Source organism: Spea bombifrons, chromosome 9 (assembly GCF_027358695.1).
Source record: "Spea bombifrons isolate aSpeBom1 chromosome 9, aSpeBom1.2.pri, whole genome shotgun sequence".
NCBI classification, from domain to species: Eukaryota; Metazoa; Chordata; class Amphibia; order Anura; family Pelobatidae; genus Spea; species Spea bombifrons.
In genome coordinates, this window is record NC_071095.1 from 20269097 (window position 1) to 20292571 (window position 23475).

At 38.5% G+C, this 23475-nt stretch overlaps 2 protein-coding genes and 1 pseudogene across 2 annotated transcripts; 2 read left to right on the forward strand and 1 right to left on the reverse strand.

Annotated features, from left to right (window-relative positions):
- The first annotated feature begins 2888 nt into the window (after positions 1-2888).
- Positions 2889-8755, forward strand: LOC128504350 (vomeronasal type-2 receptor 26-like; annotated as a pseudogene).
- A 2739-nt stretch (positions 8756-11494) lies between these two features.
- LOC128504351 (vomeronasal type-2 receptor 26-like) lies at positions 11495-17094 on the forward strand. Its single transcript, XM_053474385.1, has 5 exons — positions 11495-11821; positions 13644-13862; positions 14307-14430; positions 16064-16933; positions 17039-17094. Exons 1-5 carry the CDS (start codon positions 11495-11497, stop codon positions 17092-17094), a joined length of 1596 nt encoding a protein of 531 aa, XP_053330360.1.
- Positions 17095-17979: 885 nt separating this feature from the next.
- LOC128504352 (extracellular calcium-sensing receptor-like) lies at positions 17980-23248 on the reverse strand. The gene is made up of 6 exons (XM_053474386.1): positions 23169-23248; positions 22113-22404; positions 20626-21468; positions 19628-19855; positions 19171-19294; positions 17980-18896 (listed from the first exon to the last, which is right to left on the reverse strand). The coding sequence occupies exons 2-6, from the start codon at positions 22368-22370 to the stop codon at positions 17980-17982; spliced, it is 2370 nt and encodes a 789-aa protein (XP_053330361.1). The 5' UTR covers positions 22371-22404; positions 23169-23248.
- Between the last annotated feature and the right edge of the window lie 227 nt (positions 23249-23475).

Genomic DNA, 23475 nt, shown 5'->3' on the forward strand with positions numbered 1-23475 from the left:
GGGACAACGCAGGCTGTTGGATGGCGCAGGCAGGCTGTTTGGGGGGTGGCATAGGCAGGCTGTTTGGGGGGTGGCATAGGCAGGCTGTTTGGGGGGCAGAGGTAACACAGGCAGGCTGTTTAGGGGGCGGCTCAGGCAGGCTATTTGGATGGCGGCTCAGGCAGGCTGGTTGGGGGGATGGCGCAGACAGGCTGGGGGATGGCGCAGGCAGACTGGGAGAGTAAAAGCGACACAGGCAGGCTGTTTGGGGGGCACAGGTGGTACAGGCAGGCCGTTTGGGGGGGGTGGTACAGGAAGGTTGGGGGACTGGCACAGGCAGGCTATTTTGGGGCACAGGCAGGCTGTTTTGGGGCATAGGCAGGCTGTTTGGGGGGAGCAGAGGCAGCACAGGCAGGCTCTTTGGGGGAGCAGAGGCAGCACAGGTAGGCTGTTTGGGGGCGGCTCAGGCAGGCTGTCTGGGGGGTGGCCCAGGCAGGCTGTTTGGGAGGATGGCGCAGGCAGGCTGTTGGGGGATGGCACAGGCAGGCTGTTTGGGAGGGTAAAAGCGGCACAGGCAGGCTATTTGAGCGGCACAGGTGGTACAGGCAGGCTATTTGGAGGTGGCCCAGGCAGGCTGTTTTGGGGAGGCACAGGTAAGCTGGGTGGGCACAGGCAGGCTGTTTTGGGGGGCATAGACAGGCTGGCTGTTTGGGGGAGGCAACACAGGCTGGCTGTTTGGGGGAGCAGAGGCAGCACAGGCAGGCTGTTTGAGGGGACAGAGGCAGCACAGGCAAGCTGTTTGGGGGGACGGTGCAGGCAGGCTATTTGGGAGGGAAGAAGCGGTACAGACAGGCTATTTGGGGGGCACAGGTGGTATAGGCAGGCTGTTTGGGGCAAAGGCGGTACAGGTAAGCTTTTTTGGGTGGCAAAGGCACGCTATTTGGGGGGCGGGGTGGCACAGCCAGGCTGTTTGGGGGGTTAGAGGTGGCACAGGCAGGCTGTTTTAGGGGCAGAAGCTTACCATGTCAATGTCTGGCTTAGTATATAGTGATGGGGGTTATGCTGTACCACCATTTATGTCAAGTAAATGTTATTTAAACTTTTTAAATTTAAAAAGTCAATAATTTTTTCAGATTCCTAGTTTTGTTCTGTTGACATAGAGTTTATAAACTTGTGAAATAATTATTCTTGTCAACATTAACTTTTGTTGTGGTTATCTGTACATTTTAAAGTGACGGGGGTGTCACATACAGGATCCGCCCAGGGTGCCAAATACTCTAGGTATGCCCCTGGTGCGACCTTTAGTCTCTGGGTATTATTCCTTGTTATTATGTTGTCCTCAGTCCTGCGCTGGTTTACAGTTCCTTGTCTTGACCATGCGTTCTCTTATCCTGTTGTACTGTCGCCATTGGATTCTGAACTGTGTACCAAACCCCTGTTTAGCATTGACCTCCGTTCCTGCTTTATTCCTGTGTACTGATGTCTCAAGTCCTGCTCATGTACACCCAAACACGGCCTGCCTTGACTACAATTCTTGTTATCCTGCATTACACTCCTGCGGGTCCTGTGCCCCTCAGGTGATACGAGCTTTGCATTGGGGATCCGTATTCGGACACCTATACACAGTGGAGGGCTGGCAGCCTAAGGCCTGGGGGGCAAGTCAAGTGGCTCCGCCCCCTCGCACTCACCTTTCACCCCTCCATCAGACTGCTGGAAAACTTATCTAAACGGCCGCTGGGTGCTGGAGCTACTTTAATCCTTTTTTTATTTATTTAATACGCCGGATCGGCTTGCCATATTAAAAATAAATAAAGTATTAAAGTATTTCCAACTATCTGATGGCCGCATAGTGATGGGAGCAGCGTGAGGGGTGAAAGGTGAGTGCGAGGGGGCGGAGCTTTCACCCCTCACGCTGCTCCCATCACTTGGCGGCCATCGCATACGGCCGCTGGGTGCTGCTTTAATACTTTTTTTTTTTTTATTTAATAGCCGATCCGGCTTGCCATATTACATTTAAAAAAAAAAAAAAAGTATTAAAGTAGGGCCGGCCGGGGGCATCAGCACCCAGCGGCCGTTTAGATTAGATTTCGGGCGGCCTGGGGGGCAATAGCCCCCCTGCCCCCCGGCCCAGCCCGCCCCTGCCTATACATGCACCTGATGTGACATTAAGTTGCTGTTAATTATTGGTCCAGGCTGGTTCTGCTACTTTGAAAACAGGTCACAGCTTCTCTGAAGTTAACATTTTAAAACTAACTAATTAGATCAAAACAATTGCATTGATTGAAATACAAAAAAAACTAAAGCTAAAAGTAGTTTTACTTAACTTGATGCAAAACACTGATGGTAACCTGCATTGACCTCTGGGCAAGCTTGTGAATTCTACCACTAAAAACAAATCTTTTTACATTTTATTAATCCTGATCAACCACTGCATAATATATTTTTTAAAAAAACTGTTTTCCCTTTTTACATTTATTTTTGCCTTTCAAAAATTATACAGAGCACAAGCTATAGATTATCTGAGCGCAGCATGTCTTAATTCAGAAGGTATAATTATCTCTAACTATAATCACGTAAATTACATTTCTCTGTAGTTTGGTTAGATGTATATAAGGTCCTAGGCATGTTTCACTTATGGTCAGAGGGTATTCATGGTTATAACGTAAGGCTGCGTTTGATTTTTTTTTTTTTTAACTATTTAATGCTAGAAGATATGAGAATACAGTATATAGAGAGAGATGTGTAACATTGTTTGTGCTGTGTTGATACTTTTGATGCTTCCACATTTGGTTGGATGCACGGGCAACTCGTCTAACTGCGTTCTTCAGTTCCCACCGTCAGAACATTATTACATGGATGGTGATTTTATTATAGGAGGAATAATCACTGTATGGACCTCTATGTTCAACATGGTGTTAAACTTTGACAAACAACCTGATGCCTTCCAAAATATACGTTGTCGGCTGTAAGTACAGTAAATGTTCTTTCCTTTAAATAAGAGATGTGGAGTGGTAGCTATTGAGCTGTAAAAAAAAAAAAACTCTTGGATTATCACTGTCTGAAGATTGCTTTGAGGATAGTGGGAGTTATAGTTCAACCGCAGCAGGACAGTTACCGCTTGTTAATGCATAAGAATAAGTAAACATTACCTATTACATTTTATTAAATGAAGTAAATATGTAATAAAATATATATATTCGTACATACACATATATATAATTTAAAAAGTATTGTCGATTGTAGGGGTTATGTATAATTATATAAATTGTGAACAATTAACCCTGTGTGTGCCGTAAGGGTATAAATGGAATACATGTTTTCACATTTTATCAGCTTGGAACTTAATGCAGATAACTATTTTAACCCTCTCACTTCTCCCACACACTATAGTGTTTCATTTTAACCAGTTATGTGTCGGAGCTACTGTATATACAACACTGATCACATTAATGGAGGGAAAATCAATAATAAAATAACTACATGAAGCTAATTTCTATAATCCAGAAATGCATTAACATAGCCATCTGCAAGCAGTGTATATACAGTTTAAACTATACATTGTTGTGGCAGGTCCGAGCACAGCCTTTCCTTTGCATTTTTTTGTAATTGTTCTGCATCACGCTGGCACTGAAAGAGTTACAGGTTAGTTAGCACTGTGGGAGATGGGGGTTTTAATAAATGAACATTCATTTTTATACTCAAAAAAAGGCATTAATAAAGCTAATGCCATTTATATATTTTCTAATTGCATATATTTAACATATTTAATATATAATTGAGCATATATATAGATATATCAGTTGTGTGAAAAATACACCTTTTTACATATCAAGACACACAATGACAATCATCTGTTTCTTAGCAGGTCTAAAAAATAGGTAAATACAACATGAGATGAACAAAAACACATGACATATTACACCATGTCATTATTTATTCAACAGAAATAAAAACAAAATGGAGAAGCCATGTGTGAAAAACTAAGTACACCCTTACTGCTTCATTTGCTTCTAATCAATAGCCCTTGACTAATTGATCATCAGCAAGCGTGACCACCTGTATAAAAGCCAAAGTTTTAGCTGTTTGCTGGTCTGGAGCATTCAGGTGTGTTTTAACACAATGCCAAGGAAGAAAGAAAGACAGCGACGATTATAGAGAAGCAAGTCTTGCTGTCCATCAATCTGGGAATGGTTACAGTGCCATTTCCAAACCTTTAAAATTGCATCATTCCACAGTGTTAAAAGTGGAAACATTCAAGGCAGTTAAATTGCATTATGTATTATTCAGGATACCAATACATTTTTTATGGTTTTGTACTCTTTATTGTTTTGTGTTTTACTTTGTAATTTCTTTTTTTTTTTAGAATAAACATTTGGAACTATCAGAATTTAGCAGCATTTGTATTTGCCATCTCCGAGATTAATAACAACCCAAAACTACTTCCAAACTTTACTCTTGGCTTCCATCTTGTTGATTCATGCTTGGCTGAGAAGAAGGCAATAAGTGGAATGTTAGATATTATTTCTGGAACTAAAGTCCCTACGCCTATACCTAACTATCGCTGTAAAATGTTATCTCAGTTGGTAGGGTTTGTGGATGGAATATCTTCAAAGGTGTCCCTTCTGTTAGCAAGGATGTTCGGAGTATATAACCTCCCGCAGGTAAAAAAAAAAATGTTATCTGTGCATATATTATTTATGCATATTAATGTATAATAAACATAAATGAGTGATCAGTTTCTCCAAACAATTTTGGTTAAATCCCTCTACCTCATCAATCTTGCATGGACAATTCTTCTAATTTGGGCCAAGTGGACAATTCATTCATTATTCTCTTCAATTAATGACCGAACATATTTTGTGTCATATTTTAATAAAATGCCCATTTATTTAGTTAAGAATATATAAAAAAACTATATACAAATAAAAGTATAATTTCATAAACCACGCAACAAAGAATGCTAAATAAAAGACAGTTAACTACAACTTTGCTTTAGAATAAATGCACCTGGTCAAAGTCATTTGTGGTCATTAAACTATATTCTCAGAGTAAATTTTTTTATTATTCCTTTAGCTATTTCTTAAAATCAATTTAAAAAAAGAAATGTCTCTGTTTTTCAGATTAGTTACTCTTCTTTGGATCCAGTTCTGAGTGATAAAGTTCAGTTTCCTTCTTTCTTTCGCACAGTCCCTAATGAACTTTTACAATTCCAGGCCATGGTAAAGTTAATTAAACACTTTGGCTGGTCTTGGGTGGGTATATTGGTTTCGGACAATGAGTCTGGGTTGAAGGCCAGCCAGGTCCTACAGAGAGAGCTCACGCAGAATGGTTCCTGCGTCGCTTTTGTTGAATTTATTCCGTATCGTGATGCTGTCGATGACACGAACAAAGCAAAGATTGTTAAGACTTTGAGAAGCTCCTCGGCCAACGTTATAATTCTTTATGGAGACCGACACTACATACTCACACTGCAAATCATTCTGCACGTGTTCCCAATTCCAGAGAAGGTTTGGATTGTTTCTTCACGGTGGGACATGTCAGCAGGAACTGATTTCAATTTCTTAAGCTTGGGGCCTTTTAATGGAAGTTTGGCCTTCATTCTACATTCAAAATCAATTCCAAGTTTTGAGGATTTCTTCCTGAATATGAGCTCAAGCCATGACCCGAATAATATATTTGTTCACGATGCATGGATGGACCTGTTTTCTTGTAATATTAGAGGGAAAAAAGGCGATCCTTTCTTATGCACAGGCCAGGAGAAGCTCGAGAATTCAAAATATCCAAATATCCACACAGATGTGTCTTCTTTCAGCTACAGTATATACAATGCGGTACATGTATTTGGCCATGCTTTAGATCAAATGATCTCTGAAAACAATAACAAGGCAGACTTGGATAGTTGGAAGGTTAGTGAAATGTGTGTGTGTGAAACTACTATGGTTATATGATTAAATAAGGGTTTTTGGAACAAGATGATGAAGTCTAAAACTAGTGCAGTTATACTTCTGTATAGTTCCGCATTTACAAGTATCGGGGAAGACTGTGGCAACTACAGACCAGTAAGTCTTAAGTCAGTACTGGGAAATTAATAGAAAGCTTCTTAATGTTATTTAGTAATTTACATATCTAAATGGTTCTTAATTTACTATTCTCAAGCTTTCTTTTTGTAGATATTGGTTAAATAATCCACCAAACCAAGTCTTCAACTTATTTTTCTCTTAGCTTCGTGAATCCTTAAGGAATGTACGTTTTACAAACAGCGCAGGGGACGAAGTTTATTTTGATGAGAATGGTGATGTCAATTCTGAATATGACGTTTTGAATTGGATTGTCTTTCCGAACGAAACTCTCAAGGCCATCACAGTTGGAAGATTTCACCAAGAAGCTGCCCAGTCGCTAATAATTAATGAAACTCTAATACGATGGACTCCAAGTTTTAATCAGGTGATGGACCAAAAGTCATGTCACGCAAATATGATAAATGTGTATATTGTTAGAGCCCATATAAACCCGATAATAACTTATTTCATATGGAAAAATAATTAACTTTTGGTCGGCATCATTTGGCCTCCATGTCATCACATGCTATGAAAGTCCTTTTGAGTAGTTATATTTTATATACCGTAATTTGGTTCCAGCCATAGAGCATGATTCGCTGTTATTCTGGGTGCCGGAATCATCTCTAAACTTGACTTGTGTATGAGCAAAACACAAACAGTGGCGGGCACCCTAATGTTAACATTCAATTTGTCGTTGACTCAAAAATACTGACACGTTTACAATTATGGCTCCTTTAGCATGGTTCTAAACATGGTTAATTCTAACTTAATTACATCTTTTTTTAGGAATTATTAGGGATTTTTTATTAATGTCTATTTAACTTCAAGTATAACAAGTAAAGATAGCCAAGCAAAGTAGTCAATAAAAATGTCTCATCTCTCGCATAACACAGACACCACGTTCAGCTTGCAGTGAAAGCTGTCAGCCTGGTTACAGAAAGTCTGCCAGACAGTCTCAGTCATCCTGCTGCTATGACTGTGTCCCCTGCCCAAATGGCGAGATAACCAACCAAACAGGTGAGTGGTGTCACTTGTGGCACACAGGTTAAGGGTGATAAACTCTAAAATTAAGTGACTTCCCATAATTCCCATTTGGTATCTATTGGTATCTATGTTTAAGGAGAAGTAAGGTGACAATGTAAGCACAGCTAGCATGCACACATATTGTACCACCTTGTCTTGTTCAGCTGAACATAGAAAAGTCAGAGTCCTAATAGTTGGTGTATATATCCATCTATTCCTTCCACAGCTTAATGCAATCCCGAAGAAAAAATGGCAGAGCCTATAGCAACCAATATAATGACCAGCTCATTGTGTATTGAAGCTAGGGGTAGATCACCATTTGTTGTGCAATGCGGCTCAGTTGTGTGCTTTGGCTCCATGAGCTGGCTAGATAGAGCAGGGATCATCGATGTAACCGGCCAGAACAGCTTCCATAGTTAACCTGGCACCGCACACCCTTAAGAGCCAGAGTGGTGATGATATATCTCAGCAAAGAGGAAGAGGGCCATGAAAGAATGTTTTGGGTGACAGCAGAAACCTGTCCTGGGTCATGTCAAGGGCAGTGCTAAGCCAAAATAAACTACTGGTCCAGCTAAAAACATTCTAGGCCTCTAAAAATGAGTTGGCTAAAATGTAACATTTAACTGTTTATCTATGGTTGAGTTTCTAATTCTAGGCTTAGAGTTGACAAATCCTCTTCCTGTTAAACTCTCTCACCACATTTTGTATGACAATAAAATATATATATATTTTTATATAAAAATGTGTTTTTTTCTGTTTGTAGATATGGACGCATGCCTTCGATGTCCAGCACATGAATGGTCTAATGCTAACAAAGACACCTGTATTTCCAAAGTTATAACTTATCTCTCTTACAATGAACAGCTTGGCCTATCTCTGGCCCTGATATCTGTTTTTATGTTCCTTTTCACTTGTGTAGTTAATATGATTTTCATAAAATACAGAAACACTCCAGTTGTTAAAGCCAACAATCGGGATCTCAGTTTCATTCTTCTCATCTCCCTGAAGATGTGCTTTTTGTGCACTTTGATATTCATTGGTCATCCTCAAAAACTAACCTGTATCCTCAGACAGACAGTGTTTGGAATCACCTTCTCCATTTCTATCTCTTCCATCTTGGCCAAAACTGTGACAGTGATTATCGCCTTCAAAGCCACCAAGCCAGCACATAAGTTAAGGAACTGGATGGGTTTTAGATTGTCCAACTCGATAGTCATCGTCTGTACTTTTATTCAGGTTGTTATATGTTCTACATGGTTGGGAACGTCTCCTCCATTTCCGTACTATAATACCGAAGATGAAGTTGATAAAATTGTAGCTCAATGTAATGAAGGTTCAGCTATTGCATTTTACTGTGTCCTGGGTTACATGGGATTTTTGGCTTTCCTTAGTTTCGTGATTGCTTTCCTAGCCAGGAATTTGCCCGATGTATTCAATGAAGCCAAGTTTATCACTTTCAGCATGTTAGTGTTCTGCAGCGTCTGGATCACCTTCATCCCCGCCTACCTCAGTACTAAAGGAAAATTCATGGTGACTGTGGAGATATTCGCCATCTTGGCTTCTACAAGTGGGCTTCTCGGGTGTATATTCATCCCAAAGTGTTATATTATACTTATCAGACCTGATAGGAACACTAAAACCATTTTAATAAAGAAAAGAGATGTACATTGATAATTAGGACTATTTATATTTAATATTCAAATGTATATTTGTCAGTGTATAATCTATTACAATTATTGTAATCCTAACAAAGTCCTAGTAATGCTTCCTGGGCTCCCCAACTGCGAGGAACTTGGTCTGTATTCAGCTTTTCCAGGGTGAAACTATGTTTAGGACTGTTAACAAAAGAATAAAACATAACATTACCCTATCTTGCCTACAATAAAAGTCTATTACTAAATAAAAATGACTTTTTCTTTTTAGAGGTTCTGGATGGTGCGTCAAACCTTTCTACTATACCTTGGCACTAATTGATTCTACGTTTTTTGGGGGTTTACTCACTAAAGGGAGGGTTTACACAAGAGTTTGCAGGAGAGTTGTGGTTTCAACCATCTCACCCATCTGGCACACCAGGCATAAAAAAGTAGAATGTGGCCACGCATATCCAGCCATCGGCCTTACTTATGTCACCAGGTGACACTTTAAGAGCCGCCTTGCGATTGTCAGTCCGACACACTGCTCTTCATACATCCCTATGGAGGCCAAGCAAGTTTCTCCATCAGGAATGGCTAAGCTGGCCCTGTGTAATGCACAATTCATTATGTAAAGAGACTTTTAAGAAATGCCACTGATTTAACTCTCTACATTATACACAGCCAGACAAGCTCTTCTCGCAGACGTTGACTTAGGTTGGGCTTTCACATGAAAACACAACTCTACTGGCAACTCATCGTTTAGCGCATAGACCTCCTCTGTTTGTGTGTTTCAAGCTTACATATGGGCAGATATGAGACAGTAAAAAGTAAATGGGGTGTCAGGCGCTGGAGGTCAAGCCTGTGGAATATTACAGCACAGATATTCTACTTAAGTTTTTGAATCAAACTTTTACTAATGTTATTCCTTTCTACTTATATGAAATTAAGTCTCGGATGTAATATCAATAGGCCTTGACACGTCTAGAAAAAAACAGCATGAGCATTACAAAAAGCCAGTTGTCGGATTGGTTATTGAGACCTAGCATACATTCAGATGTTCCAGAGGATTGTTCTGAGGATTACCTTCGTGCAAGATAAAGCGAAGGGAGGGATTAAGAGAGTGAGAAATTAAGGCAGTGTATAAGTGTTTGTGTTAGCATGAGTGTGTGTGTGATTGAGTATATGTAAGTGTGTGTGTTAGTGTCAGTATGTAAGTGTGAGTAAATGTATATGCTGATGCGTATCTTAGTTATACAAGGACTAGGTAGCCAGTGGGGCCATAGGACAATTGGACAGTCCCCTGATTTCAGGAATGTATTTCTGGTTCAAATTGGCTTTTCTACAGGATAATACCCTTATGTTTGATTCTAGTTTTTACCTCCATAAATCTGTGACAATGGCGGCAAAGTTTGGTCCAAAATGCCATGTTGGAATTAGACAATATTTTTCCAACTCCAAAAAACCCCCCACAAAAAAATATCGAGGACCTCACGAGTTTATTAACTACATGATATTGTGCCACATTGGGGTATCCCAGATTGTTGAAATAAAAAAAAGTAAAAGTTTACGCTTAAGAAAGTACATAGTATTTTCTTAATCCAGTAAAAATAATCCAGACATATAATTAAATTAAATTAGCTAAATGTTTCATCAATTGTTATTCCAAAGGAAAAAAAATAAGAATAGAATTATAGCTGAGCCTGTAATTATACAGAAGAATGAAATGCATAAAAAGCTTTGCTTTCAATATCAGGTCTCATAATTCTTAAGAAGGGACCCGTGCCATTTATTTTATCACGTCTGTTCTCTTACTTTTGCCTGAAATTGGAATTCTATCTCAATTTTAAACTTCTATAAAAATAATTTTGGTCTTATCTACTGAAAATCATATCTGAAAAAAATGAAGACAAGAATAATTAAGATTTTCTGGCAATGCATGGTCGTGATAGTGATGAATATAATTTGTGCTGTTGGAAAACCTGATGAAACAGATAAAGGATGTGTTATTGCGAGTAGGAACTACCCTCTAAATTATTCCAGAGACGGGGACATCGTGATAGGCGGAATTCTTCAAATTTCTTTAATTGGTGCAGCTGTTGAACCAGATTTTAGAGACGTTCCTTGTGAAACAGTATGTGTCGGGTAAGTAATTCCGCCCTCCCTAACCCATCACATGAGGTGATCTCCTGAAGATTATTACGTCGTCTTGTTTATGGCAAGAAACATTTAGCTAGATCCACTGATCGTACGTCACAATGTCCACTGAACGGCTATTTTCTACTGTTTTTAAAAGCTTCTATAGTACACAAGGCAGTCCAGGGGGTGATAGAGATAGAAATCAAAAGGCTAAGACCAGAATTCAAATAGAATTTGGGTCATACTGTTGAAGGGGTTGTCCACAATGGTCTGACCGCACTAAATTTTAAACAGCTATAGGACAGTGCTGTAACCCCAGGGTCATCTTGTTCAGATGTCCTCGCCGTAGATGTGTCCTGTTTTGGATCTAAACTGCTTTAAATATTATGGGACAAATAAATGAATATTGAGAAGCACTTTGGGTATATTCAGTAATTAAAAAAAAAAAAAGAAAACCTTATTAAAACGTAAACAGGAGATAAGGAGCAATTTCAAAGGACCTACTTTGTGGACATGTTTACTCATTTTTAACACAAGCAATGTCACCTACCACTGCTTTTGTTTGGAAGCTCTGCTCGGAAAACCTTTTGATTTTTGTTACCTTTTTACCATTTTATGCAAGGCTTTTCTTCCCACCGTACAGCACAATATAATATTTCGATAATGTGTTTCTTTTTCTTCAAATATTTCTCATTCAGACCTTCATACCAGTACTTAAGGCATTTATTAGTCTTCATTTATGCCATCGAGGAGATTAACACGAACAATGAGGTTCTACCAAACATCACATTGGGATTCCAGATCTACGATGCTTGTTCGAGTCAGGTTATGGCATTGATGAGTACATTTAACATCTTATCAGAACAAGAAGAACCAGCCCCAAATTTTATTTGTGACAGGAAACCCAAGACGGTGGCAATGATTGGACATTTGCTTTCATCTGTAACCAACACTATTGCCGAGGTTTCTCAGCTCTACAACTATCCTCAGGTACCAAATTAGGTTTTATGAACTGAGACATATGCCAGGAAACATTCAGACACATTGTGAAAAAAAGGGTTTTTAAATTGTATTTCATTGGCTTTCCTTAGCTCTGATAACAACGTGCCTCTACCAACCATTCAACCTGTTGTCCTTCACACTCCTCTATAATGCTTCTCCCTGTCAAATATCTATTTCATAAAACTATTTTATTTTTCAGATAAGTTATGGTTTCCTTGACATATTATTTAAGAATGAGTACCTCTACCCATCCACTTATAGAACTGCTCCTAACGAATATTCTCAGATTAAAGCCATCGCTCAACTGATGGTCCATTTTGGATGGACATGGGTGGGAATAATATTATCAAATGATAATTTCCACGCCAGTGAAAAGCTTCGAACAGAGCTGGAGAAAAATGGAATTTGTGTGGAATACCAGATCATTTTATTGCTTTCTAGTAACAACGAAAGCAAAGAAAATATATTGAAAGTCTATACAGTCATAAAACGTTCTTCTGCCAAAGTAATTTTAGCTTATTGCGGTGTTACAAAGCTGTTGTCTTTATTACAATCAGACATTACATCCATTTCAGGGAAAGTATGGGTTTTGTCAGTTACGTCAAATATTATTAACGATTATAGATTTCAAAAGTATTTCTACGCGTTGAACGGTTCTATTTTAATAACAATCCGCAACGGAGACATCCCTGGATTCAAGAGTTTCCTTTATCAATCAATTTGGTCTAAAATGCCCAGTAATGTCTTTGTGGAGCATTTTTGGCACCTTGTACTTGGATGTCCTTACGTATCGGAACACATACTAAATAACACGGACTGTTTGCCAGAAGAAAAGCGGAAGAAGCATTTGTCATTGGATGAGTCGAATACGTTTCGGGCTACTTATGCCGTTTACACGGCTGTGTATGTGGTAGCACAGGCTTTGCACGAAATGCACGTTGCTACAGGACATTTGGAACCATCAGAGAAAAGTGTGGACACCAAAATGAGATTTAAGGTGGAGAAATATGTTTCCATACAATAAAAGAATATTAATCTCTAATTTCAATTTTTCTATAAATTATTATTTATTTTTTTTTGAGATTGTGGATGTGCGACAAAGCCTTTCCACTGTACTCTGGCACTAATTATATTAATATATTTTTCTACAATTAAAGTATATATTGTTCTCTTATTTCAAGTTGTCTATAAATTAAAAATCGCTTTTATTTATTTATTTATCTTCTACTTCTTCTACTTTTTAATTACTTAAGTAATTCATTTCAAAATGTTTTCCTGTTTTACAATTTCTAGTATTTGACTTTAGACTTTAGAAGCCTGTGACCACAACAGGCTTCTGATAATTCTATTTAGAGTTGATGGGCACAATTTCCAGAACAAAAGGGTTTTTTTTTTTTTTTGGCACTTCCTGCAAAAAAAAAAAAAAAAAAAACTAAATATCATGGATCTGTGATTTCTTTTTTTGTTTGGAAGGGGGGGACATATGCATTTCTCAAGTTATTATCCACAAAGTCTAAAAATTAAATAATAAAAATAAAATATAGAAAGCCATAGAAAAAAAGTGAAAAAGATGCCCCCGTGGTCACAAGAACCAGGTGGAAATTGCTGGAAATTTTTATTTTGGAATTGTTACCAAAACAAATCATGATTTACATTTACATGGTAGACCATCTAGTGATCCAGTATTGTGCATAATTTCTATTTCCATTATTATTCAAAAGCAACAATATAAACAGAAATCCTTCGTTTACTAAGAATATTCATTACATTTAGATTCCGAATCGATTGTTTTTGTATTTGTTTTCTTTAGCTAAACTACTATTTGAAAAACGTGCATTTAAAACCTGAATCCGGAGAAGACTTCTTCTTTGATGAAAACGGAAACCCCCCTGAGATATTTGATATCTTAAACTGGAATATCTACAACAACGGAACAATAATCAAAACTCGAATTGGTAGCTTCAAGTCTTCTACTACAAATCTCGTGATTAATGGCAGTCAAATTAAATGGGAGTCTCATTTTAAGGAGGTTGGTATTTGATCGTTGAAAGTGACTTCTAGTCAAGTATATAATGGTGCAATGGAGCAGTTAAAGATCTGTAGTATTATAGTCAGACCTAAATGAGCTTTCACGTTAAAATAAAACTGGATCGGTCACTTTTCCCATATCTTACATTTGGCAGTTCACTATACTATATATAAATATATGTGTTATAGAAAAAAAAAAAAAAAAATATGGATAAGTATATCGGTATCAGCCAGTTGAAATGAAACCGGATGAAAAGTTACATCAGGATAGGAAACCATCTGAGGTTTTTTCACGAAGAGGGAGTAAGCAAGGAAAGCTGAGATGAAGAACATAGGAAATGATTATGATAATGAATAGGTGTATGTGATAAGAAAAACATAGCATGGTGATAGGTATGATTTGAAGGAAATGATCCATGTTTTGTCTTTCTGTGCCGTGTTTAAGACCCCCTCATCAACGTGCAGCGAGACATGTTCTTCAGGCAACAGGAAAGCACAACATTTGGGAAGACCATCTTGTTGCTTTGACTGCGTTCCTTGTTCCGAAGGGGAAATAACTAACTCAGCAAGTGCGTACCTGCTAGACTTGGGCGCCGGCCAACTGTTCGTGTTCGTCTTCGTCTTCATGTTTGTCATTGTGGAAAAAATCTTCGTATTCCGCGAATATTCGCCCGTTCCTGTGTTCGGTCCGGGCAAATATTCGCGTGCATTCTACGTGCTCGTTTTTTGTAGAAGGGGTTAATATGGGGTTAACGCGGTACTTACTACGCAGCAGCTTTGGCACCAGGATTTTAAAAGCAACTCTATTGGTCGCCTGCAGGAGCCTCCTCTGCCATCAACCAATGAAGTACACCTGGTTGTCTTTCTTTTACAACTTACCATAACCAAACAAAGCTACCATACAGACCACAAGCAATTGAGGGTGACAACTCGCCTCATAACATTTAACACCAAAGTTAAATAAAAACGAGGTGTGGTACGTGTGAAATACATAATACAGAGCTTAGCATTCATTAAAAAGAGTAAGAAAATGAACAAGAAACCCATCTCCAATGCGTGCATGCTCCCTGCCTAAAGTACTACATAATGAAAAGTTAAAAGCAGCCAAAAACTTATGTTGGAAAAAGTCAAACAACAATTTTAAAATCACTCCAAAGGCTGATGAAAAGGGTTTAAAAAGTAGACTTGTGCTTTGGGGTTCATACATATTTTAATTGGTATGAATTTTGTTAAATCCATTAGTTTGTACAAGTGCCAGGAAATTAGTAGGAGCCCCAATGAACCAAATGAAGAGACCTGGATTTTTGTTTGCATTTCTTTGGTTTGTTTCACTCTCAAATGCTCTCTTACTCGCTCTCTCACGCTCTCTGTCAATATCTCCTTCTCCTTCACTCAGCTTCTCGTTCTCTCTTTCTTGTTTCTTCTGTCTTCTCTGGTGGTCTGCTAGATTTGGCTCTCTATTGTGTTATCCCTGCCTGGTGTTTTACTACACCTGGCCAGAAAATGATTTGTCTACGGTTTTATGGCCTGGCGTATTAGTTCCGCAACAGGGAGGAGGCTCGATGAACAGTATCTGTCCCATCCCCCCAATTGGGTGTGCATCAACTTCACCCTGTTGTGGAAGTACACTAAAAAGAGTAGGGTAATGCAGGAGAGAGCTGGGAGAAGAACAAGAAGAGGAGAAAGACATGGAAAAGAGGAGACTCAGAAGCAGTTGTCGGAGGGAGACATTGAGAGAGTGAAAGTAATTGTGAGGGTGTGAAGAAGGGTGAAGGAGAGTGGGTGACAATGATTTTTGTTTCTGAATCAAAAAAGGCCTCTGAATTTTGTTCGAATCGAAAGAGAAGGAAGCAAAATTAATTGTCCAAAAACGAATAGGCCAAAAATTGAAATACAAAAAAACATTTTGAATGGTTTTTCGTCCGTGTGCACAAGCCTATTGGCAACTATTCCCCAATAATGTTTAACCCCATTCAAGAGGTGCAACTTGGCTACCTGGGTAAGGGGGCATTTTGATTTTTTTTTTTACTGTTATACAAGCACATGCACGTTTAATTATTATTAATAATGTTTTAATTATTTAAGGAGATGCGGTGGCATCATGTTATACAGACTTAAACTCAATACGTAGAAATAAAATACTATGCCCTTTATATAATTTTATTTTACTGAACATTAACTAAAAACTCCACTTTAACTTAGATATGGAGACCTGTCTGAAGTGCCCCGACGATCAATGGTCTAATCCCGAGAGAAACCTCTGTATCCTGAAAGCTATTGACTTCTTATCCTATGGAGAACCACTAGGAGCCACATTGTCGGCTTCTGCGTCCATCTTGTTTCTACTGACTGCAGCTGTGTTCTTTGTCTTTGTAAAGCTCAGGAACACTGCCATCGTCAGAGCCAACAATCGGAACCTCAGTTACATCCTTCTGATATCGCTCATGTTTTCGTTCCTCTGTTCGTTTTTATTTCTAGGCCGTCCGACGATGGGGACCTGCCTGGTTAGACAAGCAGCTTTCGGGTTAAACTTTTCTGTTGCGATTTCTTCTATCCTGGGGAAAACAATCGCTGTAGTCATTGCTTTCAACGCGACAAAACCCAATAGCATGTTTAGGAAATGCTTGAAGTGCAAAATATCTATTTGGCTAGTTCCCCTTTGCTCCTTAGGAGAACTCATAATATGTATCATCTGGTTGCTTTATTCTCCACCATTTGTAGACTTTGATACTACAACAATACCAGGCACAATTGTCATGCATTGTAACGAAGGATCCATTGTTGCTTTTTATACAGTAGTAGCTTACATTGGGGCCTTGGCATTTTTTAGTTTTCTTCTCGCTTTCATGGTCCGTAAATTACCAGATACATTCAACGAGGCTCAGTTTATAACATTCAGCATGCTGGTTTTCTGCAGCGTTTGGGTCACTTTTATCCCTGCGTATCTCAGCTCAAAAGGGAAGCATGTCGTAGCTGTGGAAATATTTACCATTTTGGCCTCCACAGCGGGCTTGTTGTTTTTTATATTTGCCCCTAAGTGTTATATTGTGGTTCTGAAGCCTGAACGCAATACCAAAGGTCAGATAACAAGATATTTGAAAAAGATAAAGTCTTAACATATCCTTGGTAGAAGTAGAGGGTCTCTGAAGGTTCCAAGAACAACAATTTTCACGTGTGCAACATCTTGGCCAAATCAAGGTCATCATAGTTTTTCCAAATTAAAATTTTATTGATTTATTTTCAAAAATACCAGCATATAGAATGAATCAATATGCATAAAGATGTAGCTTCATATAAAAAGAGGCAAGCTGTCTATAAACATGTAATCCCCCTTCTGTATTTCTATCGTGTTTCTTTGTCTTCATGATATACAACACAGAACAAGTGGTCCCTGTAACTTCCCCCCGTCCCTTATCTTCTATTCAAATATTGAAGGGGTTCTTTGACTTAAGTACCAATGAACCTAAAAAAGTATCGACTAGTTGGGTATTAAGGCCACTTGGAGGGTTGGAGGTTTAACTTTCTACTTTTTGGCTACCTAGAAGATAAGTATATCAGTTAAAGTAATTTATTGGAATTTTTTGTCAATCATGGTGATTCACCTGCTAAAAACCACCTTTAGGTCTGATGGGATCCTGACCTCAAATATTTGGTATCGGATATTAAACCTTTGATCCTTATATACATTTTATTGTGTGTGTGTATATATATATATATATATATATATATATATATATATATATATATATATAGTTATAGGACTGAATATGCTAATTTTTAAATCTTTAATACAAAATATGTCTTGCACATTCCATCACTGAATATAAGGTATTCTATCACCGCTTCCTTGTTTATCAAAATAAAGTATCCACCTGAGCTTCGTTCGTAACTTTAATGCCTCTAAAAAATATTAAATAGCACATTCTTAATTTTTTTTTCATTTACACGTCAAACATTCTTCCAGAATTCCCTTGATAAGTACAGTAGAAGGGTTGGCGGAATCTTCTGATTCTTCTTTCCAAAGGGGATGGTGTCAACTAGAATATATTCAACCTTGATAATAGAAGAACAATGTGATTTTTCGGAACATGATGGTGAAGTGTTGGGGGACTTGGATTTTATTTAGGATTTTTGCCACTTTTTCTTCCAGTTATAAACTGTCTGCTATTCATTTCGGGTTGTAGTAGAATGATGTAGCATTTGGGAAAAAATATACAAGAAAGCAGGCCAGCACTTGAAGACAATATAGCAAAGACCTCCACGGCTACCATGTTCTTACCTTTAGTACTGAGGTAAGCGGGGATAAATGTTATCCAAACACTAGCAAACACCAACATACTAAAAGTAATGAATTTGGCCTCGTTAAATGTATCAGGAAGCTTCCTTGCCAAAAAGGCTGCTAGGAGGCTAATGGAAGCTAAGAGACCCATGTAACCCAAGACACATGAAAATAGCACTTTAGATCCCTCGTTGCACTCAATAATTATCGTCCCAATTTCAGCAGCCATATTGAATTCAGCAAATGGTGCTGAACTACCAAGCCAGACAATGCACAAGACTATTTGAACCATTGTACAAGAAGGAACTATATATATAGGGATTCTGAGGCCTACTAACTTTTTCATTTTGCTGTCTGGGTTGGTAGCGCTGAATACCATAATCACCGTAATGGTTTTGGCCAATATTACAGATAGGCAGATGGAGAAAATGACGCCAAATATTACCTGGCGTAACATGCAAGTTATCATATTGGGACGCCCGATGAATACTAAGGAACATAGGAAGCAGAACATGAGGGAGACGAGGAGAAGGTAGCTGAGCTCTCTGTTATTGGCCTTCACAATAGGTGTCTTGTGTTTCTTAATGAACAAGCAGAGTACTGAAAAGGTCAGGACACAAAACAAGATGGCAATACAGGCAAGAAGGGAACCCAACAGCTCGTCGTAGGAGAGGAACTGGATGGGTTTCGAAACGCAAGTGTCCTTATTAATATTTGGCCACTTGTCTTCTGGACACTTTAGGCACTTGCTATCATCTGGAGAAAAAAATGGAAAAAACACATGAAAAGAGAGAATGTTGGCAGGTTCTTTCTCAAGAACATATTACTGCATGGAACTGATTAAGTTACGAACACTTTACTTTTTTATATTTTTTACATTTTTTATAAATTATGTTCAAAAAATATATATATATATATCCCTAAAAGTTAACCTCTGAGCTTTCAGATGTATGTTATTCAGATTTGACTATAGGTTAGAAGATTTACAATTTACAGGAAAAATGTTTCAATTACTTAAGATATTACCAACCTTCAGGATTCAGAATCTCTCCTTCGGAGCAAGGGATACAATCAAAACAGCAGACCTTTTGCCCTTGGCGTGTTGCTCTTCTATGACCACGTGGACAAGGGGTACTGCACACCGAAATGGGAACCTGAATGATTAACATGAAACAATGTTAGGATTCTGGTCCATACAAGACCATGACCAAGGAACACTTCTTTATTGGTGTTTTAGGATGCAGGTGGATAGTTATACCATACGAAGTGCAATACATCCGCTACCTGTCAATGTAAAAAGGCAAACTACTGAAACCATTCCAAATTCTGGTATTTATTTTTACTGCCAATTGGAACCAAAAACTGGATTTTTTGTCCATGAACAGGACATTACGAAGAAGCCACGAGTCACCTTTTTAACCTCTAAACACCATTACACTATTCCATGTAATAAACTGTGAAATGCCGGATTTGGGAATTACACTTACTTCTGTATATCCTCTATTCCACATAATTTTGGTGTGGTCAATCTTGAGCTCCTGGCCTTTTGGAGAGCGAGCATCATAGCTACCGATGTGAACATACTGATTGCTACCATTGGGAAAAAGCTGCCAGTTTAAGATATCGACGGACAGAGGTACATCTCCATTCTCATCAAAAAAGATCATCTCTTCTGCAGTGTTTTCAAACCGAACGTTTTTGATGTAATGAAGTAGCTGGAATGTAAGACATTGAAAAATAGTTACTATGCAACTTTTCCCAAGTGTTTGCCAGGAATCACAGTCGTATTACAATATATTTGAAATCTGCTGGTGACTTCTTATAAAATAATAGGGTAAAGTCCTAAGCTCCACAGAAAGCTGTTCTACCATGGTCCTTTCGGTCAACACTGACCTTTGCATGTTCCTGCAGAATTCAGCTTAAGCACAAGACCAATTTATTGGTCTTTTTTTGACAGAAGAGATTTACTAAACAGACATTGCAGAATTCTACTAGTTTGTAACATAATTCCTCTACTCTCTACTTAGTTTTAAGTAGAGTTGCAAAGTTAATACTCATACTTGTGAATAGATGTCATTAGCCTTTCTATGCCCATACTGTCGCCATTTGTTTCATTTAACCTAAACATATGGTATATTGTGCTATGAACCTAAGATATTTTTGTCTGTGACTTTGCCTTCTTAAATGATACAATCCATACTACACACCACAAATACATTTGTCTTACCGTGACTTTTATCCCCAACCGCTCCTAAAATACATTTAAAAAATAATAAAAAAAAAAAGATATTTGCAAATAACAATATTAAAGTATGTGCTATCGGGCAGTAACTAATGATGTATGGGCTCATAAACTAGACTATGCTTACTTGTATGGGATGAATGATTCATATTAATGGAATAGAGTAGGAAAATTTTGAAGGATATAGTATATCTTTAGGCAGGTGTATCTATATAGATATAGGACAAGTGTGGTAGACAGTACCTGCCATGGTTGATGTTTATAAATGTCTGCACATGATCCGTTCTCAAACGGACCTTGTCCTGGCACGCAGGAGTTCATCTGATGCAGGGCATGAGCTACTGCAAACACTGCATTATGGATTTTGTAGGAGTATCTGAAGTTGTAGACATCATAAACAGTTGGATCAATACTCTCCAGTATTTCATCCCCTGTACACCAGCGAGTTCCACCCTCTTGTGACTGAGGAGTGGTGGAATTGTAAATACCCTCTGCTGGCCATAGACAGTTAAAGGCCTTCTCCCAGAAGATCTTGATAAAGATATCATCCAAAAATTTAGAAGGATGGATGCTATAAAGGAACTCCTTAAACCCTGGGATCTTTCCTAATTGAGGAGCCACCCCAATACTTCCATTTAAGGTTGTTAGAATGTTTTTTCTGGGAAAGTCAGACGTAATGGACCAGCTTCCACAGCCATACCAAACTTTATCAGTGATGTTGTGGAACGAAGCTTCCTCCATTAAAGATATGAGGTTCTCCATGGTGGAATATACAACAATTACTGTAGCTCTTGATTTCTTGATGACATCTACAATACGCAAAACAGCATCCATGGAATTGTAGATCGGAAGTGTTTCTAGGAATGCAATGCATCCACCATCTTTCTCGATCTCTTTTATCAACATTTGTGTACCTGTTCTCCCCAGCTCGTTATCGGAAGTTATGACGCCCACCCATGTCCAGTTGAAATATTTCACTACTTGTGCCATGGCAAAAACTTCATAGTTATCATTAGGGATCGTCCTTAGGAAGGAGGGGAACTGAATTTTGTCACTAAGAACTGGATGAGCTGATGCATAGCTTACCTAAACAGGACGCCAAATCAAATTATTACATAATAAAGCATTGTGTTTGAACATATAGTTTTACAGTAAAACAGACAGCAGGAATATATTCAGTTATGATAAAAAGCACAAAAGCGGTTGTAGTACAGTGATAAAACAATTAAATTAGTAACTTAATGTAAAGGTGGCCAAAAACTCATCCATATTCCACTTTCTGCCCTTTGCCGACAAAAAGTTTACACTCTAGAGGGAATGCAATTACATTGCCATACTACTTACGCGGGTTCCCATGGGAGATTTGATAACAAGTACAAAAGTCATCAGTGAAAAAAATAACTTTTCCCCAGCTTAGAATATGTGAGCAAATGTTGGGTCATCACTTTAAAGACTTATCGTAGAAAGTTAATTTGATGATGTAGATGAAATCTGGCCAGGGTGTAGGCAGAACTGGCCAAGGAATGGAGAATTGTACAATATTAAAATCTAAAGTTATCCTCACATTCCCAAAGCTTTCTGAAAACTAGATCTTCGGGGATATGCTTGGTGTCTTCCTGATCCTTAATCCATGACCAGTTATTGGAACTATAAAAACTTTAACTACTTTGTTCATTATACAAGCCCGTGTTATTTTCTATTAAACTATATAGAGATTTGACAATCCTCACCTGAGGATATCTGTACAGTCCTAGGATCCGTGCAATTGGAATAGAGGCCTTAGATGGCATGTCTCCTATTAGAGCAGATGGCCTCCTTTCTTTGTGGCAGTCAAAATTTGGCACAATTTCCTTCTGTCCTGACAAAATCCACGTGGTTCCTAACAAGGATCTGACTTCATTGTAGCAGGAGTCATATAGTTGGAAGCCCAGTGTGATATTTGGCAGAAAGTCTGGTAACATGTTAATTTCCATGATGGCATAAACCATAGAGAGGAGATATCGATAATACCTGATGTGAAAGCTAAGAACAAAAAATATTTCCAGAATGTTTTGATGAGCTTATTATAACATGGATGTCGGCAAATATGCAATTAATTTTATTACAAAGTTCGTAAGGTGCGAGATCTGGTTCGAGCTTAAAACTTGATCTTACTGCTCTCCTGGATGAAATACTCAAAGAATCTATGATTATCTCATTATCTCAGAATGTTTACTTAGTCAAGGTTCCATATCAAGGAAACCAAGCTCCTCAGGGAGCAGCAAACGGAGTGCCGTAGTGTGCAGCCACTGGATGGATATGCCTGGCTGCACGCTACATCAGACATATCGTGAGAAGCCTTTGGTTATGCTGATATCATTAGTTGGTCACTGGTCTTAAAGTGCCAGGGCTTCCACTTTATCCCCAGTTCAGCCCTGTGCTCTACCCATAGCTGGACCTAAGTGGCACAAGTGGAAATTTTTCACAAGCTCTCTCACACCAAGACCTTTTAAAATATAAAACTTGGGACCCTGAGAATTTGCCTATTTACCCCAAAGTAAAACATAAAAAGCCCTGGAACTTAGAGAGTCCAAGCCTAGGGATTCCCAGTTATGAAGGTATCAAAGATCAACTTAGGTAACTATGACAGCTGACCGTTATTCCCTATACCTCTTTCTAGAGTAGGTTGTATCTAAAGAGTTATCAACTCTTGAACAAAATGTGCTTTAAAGCGGTACTCTCCTAAAATACCTTATGCACCCTTTAAGTAACTGTGAACAATTATGTGAGTAGTCGGAAAAACATACCCACTGCATCGAATAGGCTGCGGTTTTCTACTGAATGTTATTTCTGGATAATGTACATCCAAATGGACAGCAAAGAGACCACCCAAAGTGATGTCTCCTGACATAGAATATCCGGCAATATCGTCATTGCTAAGTCCGCACCCAATTGCTGGCCCGCAAACACCGTTTCTACTCCACGTGAACAGCAGGAATAGATTAAGGACCGCAGTGGAGAAGATACATGAAGATAGTTCCATCCTGCTGGAGAACACAAAGTTGATTAGGTCATGGGAAAAATGTCCTTGAAAATATTTTCTGAACAGAAAAT